Below are 14,828 nucleotides of genomic sequence, written 5' to 3'. Positions count from 1 at the left end.
TTAAAGGATAGGTTACAAACCATAGTTAATAGTTCTGCATAAAACATTACTTTTATAAACTGAGTAGATTTAGGTCTGCACTATTTGAGAAAAACATGCCCAAAACATCAACTCCCATAATGCGACTTTTATAGAGTCTCTTTTCAGAGTATATCTGCATGTTAAAATGAGGACTACAGCTGGGTGTTTTTTTTCTGTATTTTTAACCACATAGTTTCAGTGATGTTAGTTATACCCATCTATCCAGATTATTTGCATATAAGGTACATCCATCAATATATATATTTGCTGCTGCTGCAGTCTCTAACTTCTTGATTTCCTGGTTGGATAATGGCAAGGGATCCTGGGATTCGTCCAGGTTAGCAGAAGGTACTGGAATTCAAGGGTAAAATCCTGATCCTATTAAAGTCAATGACAAAACTGTGAATGACTTCAGTAGGTCAGGATTTCACCATTGTTCACAGCAGTGTGCGGCTGCAAAGGTGACACTCGCAACTTCTAGGACCAAACTCTCATGCTAAATAAATCTAGTAGCGCTGGTTTTGATGCCTGATCTAGGTGGTGTAAATAGTCTCCTCTTTCATTTAAAGGAGATGGGCACAAACCCAAATGCTGAACTGTGGGAAAGCTCTAACCTAGATCTACACTTTGCAGCTTGTGCCAATTTTTGTTAGCTAATACTTGTATTGTGTTGCTGAAAGCTATTTAGATAGGCTTTCTTTTTATTAAACAGATTTTCATGGATGACGTGATTCCAAATGGGAGGGAATATTGGTCTGGGCAATAATAAATGAGAAGGAAAACCAGCCTGAGTAGACAAATGAATGTGAAAAGAGGTGTCTATGAGGTCATTTTTATATTAAGATGTGGTCCACACTGTGAAAAGTTTGAGAGCCATCTAATAGAAAAGCAAATACAAAAATTTCAAATATTGCATTACAGAACTTTTCTGAAGTCAAGTATTTTTATTAGGTAAGGTTCCTTATTAAAATGCTAAAGTGACAAGAAGTCCTGTGGCACCTTAAAGACTAACAGATTTATTGGAGCATAAGCTTTCGTGGGCAAAGACCCACTTAGTCAGATGCATGTAATAGAAATTCCAGAGGCAGGTATAAATATAAAGGCATAAGAAAAGAGTACCAATCAAGAGTAAGACTAGAGATAACAAGGTCAATTCATTCAGGGAGGATGAGGCCCACTTCTAGCAGCTGATGTGGAGGTGTGAACACCAAGAGAAGAGAAACTGCTTTTGTAGTTGGCTAGCCATTCATAGTCTTTGCTTAATCCTAAATGGATAGTGTCAAATTTGCAGATGAACTGTAGCTCAGCAGTTTCTCTTCGAAGTTTTTGTTGAAAACTGTTCTTGAGTTTTTTGAAGTTTTTTTGTTGCAGGATGGCTACCTTTAAATCTGCTACTGTGTGTCCAGGGAGATTGAAGTGTTCTCCTACAGGTTTTTGTATATTACCATTCCTGATATCTGATTTGTGTCTGTTTATTCTTTTACGTAGGGACTGTCCAGTTTGGCCAATGTTTATAGCAGAGGGGCATTACTGGCATATGATAGTGCATGCTAGTTATTACTCTTGCTTATTTTTGGCAGTATGGTCTAGTGGTTTGAGCATTCAGTTATATTTTATTTGATACACATGAAAAATAGACTTTTGAACAAATTTTGAGTTTTTGAAATCATAGGGTGTGTGCAGCGTACAAAATCATGGCTACTTTTCACAAATGGGCCTAGCACATTCAATTATTTTGTACTTCTTTAAATCAATGGGAACTTTGTCACTAACTTCTGTGGGTGTGAGATCAGGCTCTGAGTTTGATTCTTGTTGTTTGCAGTGAAATACTAATTTTAAATAGCATATACAGTAAAACTCCAATAGTCCGGTATCCAATAGTCCGGCACTTCTGATAGTCTGGCATCAAAATGGCAAGAGCCTAGTGAGTGAGCTATGGCAAAAAATGAGTCACAACGCAACAGTGGCAGCAGCTGAACTGAGCAAAAAGGGTAAAAAAGGCTTAAAAACACTAAAACATTACAGAATACTGAATACAGTATGTACAATAAAAAGGGTTAAGAACACTTTATATACACTATATAATTTATACAGTATATATAACCATCTTATATAGTATCTCCTGGTAGTCCGGCATATCTGATAATCTGGCACCACCTAGGTCCCATAGGTTCCGGATTATCGGAAGTCTATTGTATAACAAGCCATTTGAATGTAAAAGGAAAAGGAAAATGAGGCCCCAAAGATCCTACTTGTAATATTAGAGGCTAACTTTGCGACAACAATAAAAATCTCAATTTTGTTAACTACACTTTTTCATAGATACTACAGAAAAAATCAATTTCCTCTATGTGACAGGTTAATTAATGTATCTGATGGAAAGGATGTTAGGTCACATAATTTTCAAGAAGAGAAGATCAAACAGTTGGAAAATAGAGAAAATAGTTTTTAAAATAAGTTTATTCTAATATAAATCAGAGTTAATATATTACAGACTTAAAATTTTGTTCTAACTTTTGAAAGTAAATTAGCAGTGACAAAGATTTGGGGAACAGAAATTTTCATATGGGTAAACAACTGTGCCTGCAAAAATACATACACACCTCTTGCAAACTGCATTCCCTGCATTTGAGTACAAAAATGGTAATAATATGCATAATACAAAGTATATTGGGGCATGTCTACACTGGGGAGTTATTTCAAAGTAACTCCTCTTATTTTGAAATAATGTGAGCATCCACACTACCAAGCCTGTTATTTCAAAATAACAAGCCCTTTATTTCGAAATAACCTTGTAGAAGAGAACTGAGGGAAGCGTGTGCAATGTGTGTTGGAGAATTGAGGGTGAAGAGAGGGATTATATGCAAATTTGTATATGAAGGTAAATATTTTTTCTCTGGTGTTTTGGTGAATTCCTGTAGGCAGGTCTTCTCAGAGCTGGGTGGTGAGGGAAGCGCAGACACAGGGATTAAGCTGGATCAATAGAACATATGGAAACTGGTCTCAGGCTGCTGTATTGTACTCCGGATCTCAGCTTTCATTAAAAAAAAAAGAAGTGTTAGCCCTTCTATTTGCAATGAAAATCTTCAGACTGTGAACACAGTTTAACTGATCCCATGTTATCCACAGAAAGCTTGAAATCTCTGAGATTTATGAACAACTCTTGTCATTCCAGTGGGAAGTTAATGAGATGCTAAATGATATTATAAATGTCAACATTAATAATTTCACTGATGAAGAAAGCATGAAAGATAAGGAGGATCACATTATGGAGAGCTGCTAAATCTACCTTTTGACATTTGATTTTGCCATCCAGTTGTTGGAGTAGTTGGGGGAATACCACTTATTTGCTAGTTTAAAAAAAAAGAGCAAAGTCAAAGGAGGCTAGCAGAACCCAACGAAATAGCTATCCCGCGTCTTCACAGCAAATCCGTTATTTCAAAATATATCAGGCTCGCTGTTCTGACTTCCCTGTAAACCTCATTCCATGAGGAGTAAGGGACATTTTAGAATAGTGGGTTATTTCGAAATTTGGCACAGTGTAGATAGCGCCAAATTATGAAATAAGCTATTTTGAAATAAGATTGAAATAAAATACACAATTTGCGTAGCTCAAATTGCGTGTCTTATTTTGAGCTATGGTGCAGTGTAGACGTACCCTACAAAGCCTGTTATTTTGAATTAAAGTACTTGTTATTTCAAAATAATAATTCCTGCTTGTGAAGAGGAATGAGTTCATTTTGAAATAGTTATTTCAGGGGTTATTTCAAAATAATTTATTTTGAAATAACCTGGTAGTGCAGACATAGCCTGAGAGATCAAGGAAAGCATACATGATTATAATTTGAACATTTATATAAACTATAGTGAATAGGGTGGGGTTTAAGCAATTGAATGTCCTAAATATACCATGGCATAGGATTCCCTGAATCTCTGATCCTGCACTTGGAGTGGTAGGGAAGCTTTCCTATACTACCAGATATTTAGAGGTAGGGCAGTGGCATCGGCCCTCTTCTCTTGACCAAGACATTAAGCCTGAGAATGGATTTGGGATCTCTCTCCCAAGGAGACAAATAGATTGAGGTAGATCTGCTTGGGAGGGATGGGTAAGCCTGGTACACTCTTTTTCCAGAGTCTTCTGTTGGGATAATTGTATCACAATCCTATCACAGCTATTATTTCAGACTGTCTGCAGACTTAGGCAGACATTACTGCTTGATAATACAGTTCATATTTTCAAATTTTCTTCAAAATCATGAGGGCTAGAAACTTAGTTTTTAAAAATGAAATATAATATTCCAACAATCACATGACTCCAAGAATAGGAGTTCTAAACATAGGCCTCTCTAATCTTGATGTCTTAAAATCTAAAAGGTGAGGGATCTCAACTGGAGCAAAGCATGTACAATGCATAGAGCTTGGGAGAATTTCTTTTTTTTCTTTTCAGCTTGACCACTTAAGTGAAGATGGAAGGTAAAGGTTGATTGAAGTTTAAGGGAGGAAATTATAGTTGTATGAAGTGGCTGATGAAAAGACAAATGGAAAGCTGGATGAGGTAGCATGGAAACCTGCATGTAGGAGAGGGAATGTGTTTTAAGCAGATTAAGTACACAGAGCGGTTAAGCGAAGGCCTGAAAATGGAGAGTTGATAATTGGTGAATGAAGGAGTTAAGGTGGAGAAGCCCCAGGTGTTAGGGGAGATACTGAAATAAGAGGCTGCTCCTAAGAACTCTCCTGAAGGGTACGCACAAGGGTATGCTTTCTGCCATGCTTATTCACACTGAGCAGTGCTCTAATCCACAATATTGACCTCCCTTAGTTTGGCAAATTTTCTGGTTCAGCATTGGTCAGGTCCTGAGGGTGCTGGACTAAAGAGGTTCTAACTGTACTACATTGTAAGGGGCTGAGCAAGGCTCTCTCAGTGACTAAATACCAGCCTGAGATACAATATTTCCAGCACATCCCTTAAAAAACAATTGTGTAGAAGAAGTGTGAGATCAAAAGCGAGCAGTAGAACTTTGCCAAAACACCCTTTCTTCCCTCTGCTAGTCTAACGCAATGGTGGCCTTTGATCCTGTCACTTGCCACTTTAGAACATTTCTGAAGCCATGCTGCCTCAGAACAGAAAGAAACTGACTGCTGAAGACAGGTTGCCTTTCCAATCCCAGGACTCAGACAGGAGTTTCAGAAGATTGTTTCCCTCCCTTGTAGGGAGATTACAAGTAGGGAGCTATCCCATAGTATAACAGCTGAGGAGCTGCTCCCTAAACAGATCAGCATAATTTAGTAACATAGAAAACCTTGGAATTTCCTGGCTCTGTCAGTCAGTTTTAGTATGTGTGAATTAATTAAGTCTAAACCAGCAGTGTTTTGAGTTCCTCGGTATCTTTGGGTGAAGGCAGCAACTAAATAATCCCCCCCAACGCTGAATTACTGTGTATTAACCGGCCTTAATTCAACAGAAAATAAACGAGGCAAGTAGTTATCTGTTTTATACTTTAATTCATGGACTGTCTTTCCAAAAGCGTATGGCTAAGCTCCCAAATCCAGTAACAGAGGGAGAGTTCCGGCAAGCTGAGTGTTGGGTGTAGCATTAATGGTCTGTTCCTGGCTTCTTCATTAAGTCCCCTAATTCTTTACTTCCATCGCACAAAAAAAAAAAAACCAACCAACCAGACAGGCAAACAGGAGAGCGCGACGCAGGTGACCCTCCGCCTCCCGCGTATTTTCCTCTCCACTTCTGCCTACTGCAGGCGCCGGGACACCAGCGGCCTGAGCGCTTCCGAGCGGGGGGAGGGGGCCTCGACCTACTCCACCCCGTGCATGCGCAAAGCCGCGCGGCTACAGCGAGCGCCTGTCAGGGGCCGCCTGGCGGGGGTGGGGCGCTTCGCCCCGGGTCACCCAGCGCAGGGGCCGCTGAGCGCGCAGCCCGACGCCAGCGGGAAGGGGCTGAGCCCCCGCCACGGTCCCTGCCCGGTGCCGACGGGCTGTATCGGGGGGGCACTAGGGCGTCTCCCCGGGCAGCACCGTCCCGGCTCCGCGCCCGCGCAGGGAGAATCTTCCAGGAGCAGAAGTGGCGGCTGCGCCCCCCAGTCGGGCGCGGGGCCGCTTCACTGGCGCGGCGGGAGCCATGATTGCCCGGCGGTGCCAGGGGAGCCGCGCCCTGGGCCCGGCCCCGGGGCGGCTCCTCGCCAACGGCTGCCCCCGCCCCCGCATCGCCGCCGCAGCCGGGCCCCGGGAGACGCGCTACCCTGCCAGCTAGAAACGCGCCCAGCTCCTGAGGAGCGGATCCCTCCCCCGCTCCTCTCCCGCCACTCCCCACCGTGCGCCCCTCCCTTATTATTTAATGAATACACACAAACATGCTGTGCCTGAGTAACTGCCAAAGCTCTACGACTGACAGGAGCCTGGACCAATAACAAGCAGACTCCTCACGCAGTCCTGCCCTCAGGACATCCCTCGACCAATGACGGGATGGCAGGTACGGGGGCAGGCACCGAGCGCCAACCAAGCTGCAGCGCAGCGGTGGAAGGGCGCTATCACTGACGTAAGTCAACAAAGGTCACGTGCAGCGCTGCGGCGGCGGCGATTGGCTGGGCGGCCCCGGGCGGGCGGGGGAGCAAAGGGGGGGTCACGGTGGCGGCGTGGGGTTCGCTGTGTGACACAATTACAACAACTTTGTGCAGCTGCTGGGGAAGTTTGTACAGGCAACAAATACACCCTGCGCGGGCGGGCGGGGGGACCCTGTCACCCCGACTCCACGCACCCCGCGCCGCCGGGGCCAGCAGCGCAGCAGCGATGTAAACACGGCTCCGCCGCCATCGCCGCCTGCAGCCGCCGCCTCCTCCCCCCAGCCTCCAGCGCCGGGGCGCTCTTCCCCCTCCCCCTCCTCCTCCGAGCCGCGGGGCTTCCCCCCGCCTCCCTCCTCCCCTCCCTCCCTCCCCCTCCCTGCCGGCTGTTGTTGTTGTAATAAAAGTTGTGGTGTGTGTGTCGGGCGCCCCGCCCCGCCCGGCACTGGGGGGCGTTGGGGGCGCGCCGGGGGGGCGGTTGTGATTGTGAGTTAATTACGCTGCGTTTCCATGAAATCGTGCGGAGTGTCGCTCGCCGCCGCTGCCGCCGCCTCTGCTGCTCCTTTCGGGGATGAGGAAAAGAAAATGGCGGCGGGGAAAGCGAGCGGCCAGAGCGAGGAGGACTTCGCCAGCCTGACAGCCGAGGAGAGAGCAGCCCTCTCCGGCCTCGACAGGTACCCGCGCCCCCCTGCCTCCCTGTCCCGCCGCTCTCCCCTCCCCTCCCCGCCGCGGCGCCCTGCTCGGGCAGGGCCAGGGCGCCCGTCTCCGTGCGGGGCTTGTGCGGGATCCCGGCCGGCTCCGCTCTGCCAGCGCGCCCCGTGCGGGGGCTTCTCCCCTGACTAACGCTGCGCCTTGTGCTTCTCTCCCCCTCCCGTTCCCCCTCCGCAGCCGAGTCTTCGGGTTTCTGAGGCTTCATGAAGATGGCGCCAGAACGAAGGCCTTGCTGTTAAAGGTAAGAGGATGGGGGGAGGAGGGAGCCAGCCCAGCCCCGCCACCCTCCCCCCGCCTGAGCTTGCACGGCGTGTGCGTGTGCACGGGGTGGCACCGCCACAGCCCGGGGGGAGAGACGCGCTGGGGCCCACGGGCTCGCCCCTCGCCTCTCTCCGTGTGTCTTCGCTCTCGCCCGCCCTGCCAGGCGCGCACAGCCCGCAGCTGCCCCCCTAGTGCACATATCGCCCGGAGCGCAGGGCGGGGATGGGGCCTGCGGCTCCTCCGCCACTTTCTGGGGTTTGGCCAGAACTGGGACGGAAAGTGCCTGCGCGTCAGGCCGGAGTCTCGGGCTCTGGAGCAAACGGCGAGAAGTGCGGGGCGACCCGGGAGGGTGGGCGTGAGGCGCTTCTGACGTTCCCCCAGACCCTCTCTGGGGATTTCAGTCCCGTTCGCATTGGGCTCGGGCTGCGCGGACCCTGCCAAATCCCGGCCCGCGGCCCTCACCCCACTGCTGGCCGGAGTGGCGGAAACGCGGCCTCTTGGTTTGGGATCGCTGTAGTGCGGGAGTTGTGTGTCGTTTCGAAGTCAGTCGCTAAGTGACTTGTTTGCTTTCTGGGTCCATCTGTTAAACGTGTAACTTCTAGCGGAGTGATTCCCCATCTGCCCTGGCCGCCCCGCTCCTGCGCTGCTCCCAAGGAAAGGCGCACACTGGAGCCTGTTTGGGCTTTATACGCACACGTTTGTTTCTATGAAAAGTTGTTGGCCCTGTCATTTAGTTAAGTAATGGCTGCTCCTGTCGGCCCAAGATGGCCGGACAGGGAGGAGAAAGAGAAAGGGGAGGGGGGAGGTAAACAGGGAAATAAATAGTAGGAATGAGTATACACATCGGCTGAAATGTGCAGCCCCCCACTGTGGTTAAGGGAAACTCTCTTGTGCATTGCAAGATTCTTCTCGTTGCTTTCCTAACGTAGACTACAGCGTTTGCAAACCTGGCGTAATCCTTATCAACCTGTAGCACATTTAGCTTCCCATCCACAAGCTAGTGACAAAGGCTGTGCAGCTGGAGTAACTGTCACTTTTGTATCTTAAGACTGAAAACAGAAGAAAATACTTGGATCAAATTATTTTGTACACCATTAATAGATAACTCAGTTGCAGCAATAGACGTTGAGTGATTTTGATACTCTGCTGGTTTCTGCTTTGGAGTTAGTAGCTTTCCATTTGACACTTTTCTCATCCTATTGTGTCCATGTTGGATGTGAATGTTTTTACATTATTTTTGTCTGATTTTTTTTTTTTTTAAAGCATACCTCCAGAGTATGTTGAATAGAGTAGTTTTGAGTCTTAATATAGGTCTAGTTGCTTTTTGGTATAATGGCAAAGCTTAATATTAGAACAATTACAACATATTTTCTTTAGTCTTCTGTTGTACAAAACTAAGGTTTGCTTTGTTGCTTATAAGTTTTGAAGTTATTTACAAACTTTCATAAATCCTATAAAATAGGAACATGACATCAAAATGCTTAAATCTTTATTCTTTTAATTGATGTCTAATATGTGGATGATTATAATAGGTAATTTTAAATAGTACTGAGTGACTAGAAACTGACTTTGAGGTGGCACTTGAAGACACTTAAACTTATTACATCCTAATTTTTATGTGGGTTTCTTGCAATTTGAGTACATTATTTATAGTTTGTGTTTTGTGAAATGTAGTAGTAAAGCAATTTCAGCTCTGACAGCTAAGCTTTGACTCCTGCCATCTTATGTAGTTGTACTTTTAATTCAAATTGGTCAATTTAATGTGTGTGTGTGTGTGTGTGTGTGTATATAGATATAAAAACCATATGCTATAGTGGTATGTTTTATGGCTTTTTGAAGCTGACTTTTACAAATGCTTTAGATGTTATCTTTTATTACACGAACATTTACAATCTGTAAATTATAATAGGCAAATATCCCAATCTTCCTTATAATAGCCTGAATTTTCCTTATAATATTTTCTGATTTTTGCATATTGGAAATACATAAAATACAGATCACCTCATGAAATGACTTTTGTTATTTTTGGCTGACACTTTATTAAAAAATCAAGAGAATTATTTCAAGAGTAAAAGAACGTTACTATTCAGTACAAGGTATTTGGTAAGTTCTTGCAAAAGATCATATTACTCTGTTTATCAATGTAGTTTACTTCAAGTTTTTTTTTATTTTCCCTCTTTGAATCACACTAAGTTTAAGATGCAATACTTATGATCTAGTCACTTTTTTCATATGAACTTCGTATTAGATCAAGCTCTGAACCAGAAGGGATTTAGGCTGGATGACGAAAGAGATTATCAACATTTGATATGTCACTTCCAGCAATAAAAAAATTAGTTAGCCATTGTAACCTGGAATTCTGCTGTACTGTTGTTGAAGTTAAATTAACTTAAGTTTGTGCATGAAAGAATAATAGCTAGCAAAACTCCTAGACTCTCCAGTTATGAAATAATTCTGAATCAGGAAGATAGTAACTAGCCATAACGTTAAGGGCTCTGCTATAGTGTTTATTTACAGTTGCACAGATGCTGTTCCATGAGGAATTGTCCTAAGAGTAGTCATCTCCAGGCTTTTTAAGCACAATTTCACTTTTTGAATTTAAGTCCAATCTAGGATCTACCTCAAACTCAAATACCCTTGTCCCACCTGCTTTGTGCCCCTTCTCCAATGCCGGCCCCTGCTTACTCCATTCTCCCTCCTTTCCATCAGGCAAGGACAGAGGGTTGGGATGCAGGCTCTGGTCTTCGGTTAAGGGATTTGGAGTGTGAGAGGGGCTCTGAGCTGAGCCTGGTGCAAGAGGGGGTTCAGGGTAAGATTCTGTAATGGAGTTTGAGTCGGGGGGAGGAGCTCAGGGCTAAGGCGGATGATTAGGGTGGAGGAGGGGGTTCATGACTGAGGCAGGAGTTCAGGATGCAGGCTCCAGCTAGACACTGCTTACCATAGGTAGCTCCTGGGTGGTGGTGCAGTGGGCTGAGGCAGGCTCACCCCTACCTTGGCCCTGCACCACTGTCAAGAGCAGCCAGAAAACTCCCTCCATCCCAAGCCTTGTTGTCCCCCTCCCCCTTCCAGTCTGTGGCAATTGAATATAGGGTGGGAGGGGAGCACTCTGACATCAGCACCCCTCCTCTCCACTGCCTTGCCCTGTACAACAAAGAGTAGGCTCTGGAGAGTGGGGGCAGCTCCTAGACAAAGGGCAGGCCATGCACATCAATAGGGGGAGGGGCAGCTGAAGCACTGTGCTTGATAGCCTCTTGGCCAAACCAGTCAGGATCACCTGTCAGAGACTCTAAGATCTACCAATAGATCCCAATCTACTGGTTGGTGAACACTCTCTTAGGCTGTGTCTACACTGGGCCACTTATTCCGGAAAATCAGCTGCTTTTCCGGAATAAGCTGCGAACTGTCTACACTGGCCCTTGAATTTCCGGAAAAGCAACAACGCTCTACTGTACAAAATCAGCCGCTATTCCGGAAAAACTATTCTCCTCCCGCTCGGGCATAAGTCCTTATTCTGGAACACTGTTCCAGAAAAGGGCCAGTGTAGACAGCCCAGTAGTCTTTTCCGGAAAAAAGCCCCGATCGCGAAAATGGCGATCGGGGCTCTTTTCCAGAAAAGCGCGTCTACATTGGCCACAGATGCTTTTCCGGAAAAAGGGCTTTGCCGGAAAAGCAGCCTGCCAATGTAGATGCTCCTTTTCCAGAAAAACTGAAAACGGAATAGTATTCCGTTTTAAGCATTTCTGGAAATTCATGCCAGTGTAGACACAGCCTTAGAGTATATCTACTCTGCATTTAAAAACCCACAACTGGCCTGTGCTCACTGGGCTAAGGAGCAATTTAATTGTGGTGTAAACATGCAGGCTTGTGCTTGAGTCTGGGTACTGGAACCCTTGTAAGGTGCCTAGAGCTTGGGCTGATGAGCCCTGAACTCTACACTTCAATTAAACAACTCCTTAGATTGAGTCTATGCATGCCTTATTGCATTAAAGATGCTTAGAGACAGAATTCTTACTGATGTTCCCATTCATCGAAGGAGTAGTTAGTCATTGCAACCCACTTTTGTCTGGCAAGCTTTACTGGCTAGAGAATGAAGAGGAAAGGATTGTAGTCTTGCCTATTTCTGATAGCCTTCCTGAGACTAAAAATATTTTCAAACGGGAGGAAGAAGGCACTCTTGTGCTCTATGTAGGATGGAGTTTACTCCTTTCTCACTCTGAACACTTGCTGATGATGGTTGTTTCCTAAGGTGGTGGTGGTGGTGGTCTGTAGGATGTGTCCTTGTAGAACGTATGTTATTGAATGCTGCCTTTACGCTTACGATAGTGTGTATATTATAACATCGGACTGGCTCATCTTGTGTTCTGTGGCATACAGTATTAAAAATCTAGTCTAGAATAGATGCATGTTGCTGAACACGGTATGCATTATCTGCTTAAAATAACTGAAACTTTGGTGACGTTATTGTATGGTTATATGAAACAGAAGAATTACTGTTTTCTAAACTTTCAGCTTGATTTTATAGGAATGAATCCTGAAAATATTGTTTTGGAAGGTGTTTTCAGTGTTGTTAGGAGTGCGCTTTGTTTGTTTGTTTTTTGGTTTGTTTGTTTGTTTTTTAATTCTAAAGGTGCTGGTACTCCAGGGGGAAAAGTTGTTGAGCTGTGACTGGAGGTGCCTGTACAGCGTACTGGGCAGTACCGTCACAAAAAAAGCATCGGTTACTAGTATTGCTTCTTATGGGGCTGCTAGGGTCTGGTATAGGATGTGTTTACATTCTCATTGAAATGCTGAGATCCTTCACCTGAAGGTCATACATGAAAGTGCAAAATGCCCTTTTTGGTATCTTGATGTCTTTAGTATGTTCGTACTCTCCTTCCCTTTTTCCTGCCTCCCCTGCCCCTGCTAGTGAAGGATTTAAAAGAAAATGGCAGTTATAATAGTGAAACTAGATTGCAAGGAGAGCCTTTTATAATGTTCAGGTTGTATTTAGTCAAAGTTGACATTTATTTCTTGTGACAAATGTTCATTTAATAAGACATAATTGTTTGGCTTTTGTATTAGAATGTTGCAGATTATGTAACCTTGGGTTCAACATGAGTTACTAACAACTCCTGTTCATTGAATTTGATTAAAGTTTGAAATACTGTACAAAATCAAACATTATTTAAAGACAGGAAACAAAGTGTAATTGATTTTAAAAGTAGTTTTATATACTACACCTGTGCTTCAGTTTGTCTCAAGTTGTATGGTTTCTATGATCAAAGAGTTTGCATTTCCCCTGTTGTGCAGGTGCCCCACACAAACTGGGAAAAATGATTAAGTAGTTACGTGCATTGCTATGTGATTCACAAAATAATGGATAGAAAGAATATTGTGATCTTCCATTATCCTTTCTTTACATGCTTGTAGCAGAGTGTTAACAAATATGTGAATGCCAAATATGTGAATGCCAATGTGAATTATGTTGACTGTGTCCCTTTAATGCTGGCTGTCAGTTTTCTGCTAACATATAGTTCAGCATCCTTATTTTTAATTATAGCAGAGTACTTGAAAAGTAGTTAAAAAGGAAAATCTTTAGTATAAAAATCTTAACTGTAATATAGCGACCGACTTTTATGCCTCTTAAAACCTTTTGGATTAATTTGTTTTCATCATAACAGAAGAGAAACATTCCTTTAAAATAATTACACTGCTTATCTAATGTAATGGCAGTGCTGGGAGCAGGGGAACTTGGGTATTGGTATCATGAGACTCTTGTAAAAGTGTGCTAAAGAGGGGGTAATGTAATGTTCTGTAAATTATTGCTGAGCTCCTATTTCATAGATCATGTTAAACATAAGACAAATTTAGAATTTATTATTAAAATGAGTTGTTTAACATGCTTACATATGAGTGTGGAGAAAGATGAAGTAAGTTAGTTTTACAGGCAGTAACATACCTGGAAACTTGAGTTGCTAATCTTCTTGTAAACTACCTTGAAGTGGAACAGTTTGAAGTAAAATTCTATAGTAAAGTTTCTTAGATACTTGAGGTTGGTTTATGGATTTCAGGTTAGCTGCTTGTTTTTCTGTATTCCATGTCTGTTTAAAGGCGCAGATTATTTATTTAAAAAAAGAGGAAGAAATGGTTGGATAGATTCTATTATTCCTGGTTGTACAGTATTATATCTTAACAATCTTTTAAAATTGTGTGTGGCTATTAATAGCAATTGTGTTTTACAGGTTGTACCTCCCTTAACTGGAACTCTTTGGTCCAGCAACATCCATGGTCCAGCAGGACCACAGATATTCCTGGACCACAGAGTCCAGGTATAAGGAGGTCAGGCTGCAGGTCAGGAGCAGGGGAAGAAGGGTATGATTCAGCCAGGACCCTCATGTTGAGAGTGGAGGGCTCAGCAGGGAGTTCTGGCCCCTTCTGCCAGGTGGTAGCAGGGGGCTGGCAGCAGCTGCGGAGCCCCAGAAGCTGCAGAGGCATGGCAGGGCAGGTAGCAGTAGGGCTCAACTGGAGTCCTAGTTGGGGGCAGCACGGACCACAGTAGGAGGGACCTCCCCTCGTTTGGCAAATCTACTTGTTGGGAACCAATCAGATCCCTAGGGTACTGGGCGAGGGAGGTACAACCTGAACTTAAAGGACGGGTATTTCTCTGTCATGTTTGTATGCATAATCTGGTAGACTGTTTGCAGCCTAATAAGCACATAGCTGCATCCCATGTGACATCTTCAGGGCCATACAGATAGCGTATATAGAGAGAGTTGTATATATGTGGTCCACAATGGTAAAAGTTGAGAACCACAGCGCTATATGATGATGATGTTCTTTTCTTGTCTTAAAATGTATGGAAAATTTTACAATGACAGTAGATTTGCCAGGCAAGGATCGTGAAAAGAGATGAATGGTAAGCACTGTGTTCATTTAACAGATAGTGAATGGATGCACAGTGAGAAAGAAATAACTTTCCTAAGGTCACATAAGTGGCAAAGATGGGAACAAAATCCATGTACAGTAAAAGCTGTTTTATCTAGCATGTTGGGGTAATGAAGGTGCCAGTAAATAAAAAATGCCTGTTAAGATGGAGGGAATTTGGACATGGTAGGGAGTGTGAGGGAGGGGGTTGGACTGTGGGAGGGAGTTCTAGGTGCTGGATCTGGGGATACTTACTGTGGGTGGCTCTGCCATTGGCAACTTGTCCCTGCTGCTCCTAAGTGGAGGCACAGCAGCTGGCTTTGCTTGCTGCCCCAAGCACTATCTCTGCAGCTCCTATTGGGC

At 44.4% G+C, this 14,828-nt stretch overlaps 1 protein-coding gene across 4 annotated transcripts in view; it reads left to right on the top strand.

The window, feature by feature from the left end:
- Nucleotides 1-6,642: 6,642 nt before the first annotated feature.
- KDM6A (lysine demethylase 6A) overlaps nt 6,643-14,828 on the top strand; it is a 289,075-nt gene continuing 280,889 nt past the window's right edge. For 3 of the 4 annotated variants that reach the window (XM_075912776.2, XM_075912756.2, XM_075912767.2), the window contains exons 1-2: nt 6,644-7,264; nt 7,479-7,542. In XM_075912776.2, the coding sequence (XP_075768891.2) occupies nt 7,101-7,264; nt 7,479-7,542 (228 nt within the window). In that variant the 5' untranslated portion in view covers nt 6,644-7,100. Of the gene's footprint in view, nt 7,265-7,478; nt 7,543-14,828 lie in introns of all 4 variants that reach the window. The other variant, XM_075912747.2, reaches the window with a different exon arrangement.

Source organism: Pelodiscus sinensis, chromosome 1 (genome assembly GCF_052426305.1).
Source record: "Pelodiscus sinensis isolate ZL-2025 chromosome 1, ASM5242630v1, whole genome shotgun sequence".
Classification (NCBI taxonomy): domain Eukaryota; kingdom Metazoa; phylum Chordata; order Testudines; family Trionychidae; genus Pelodiscus; species Pelodiscus sinensis.
Note: the sequence above shows the minus strand (reverse complement) of the source record. Positions and strands in the feature narration are given on the sequence as shown.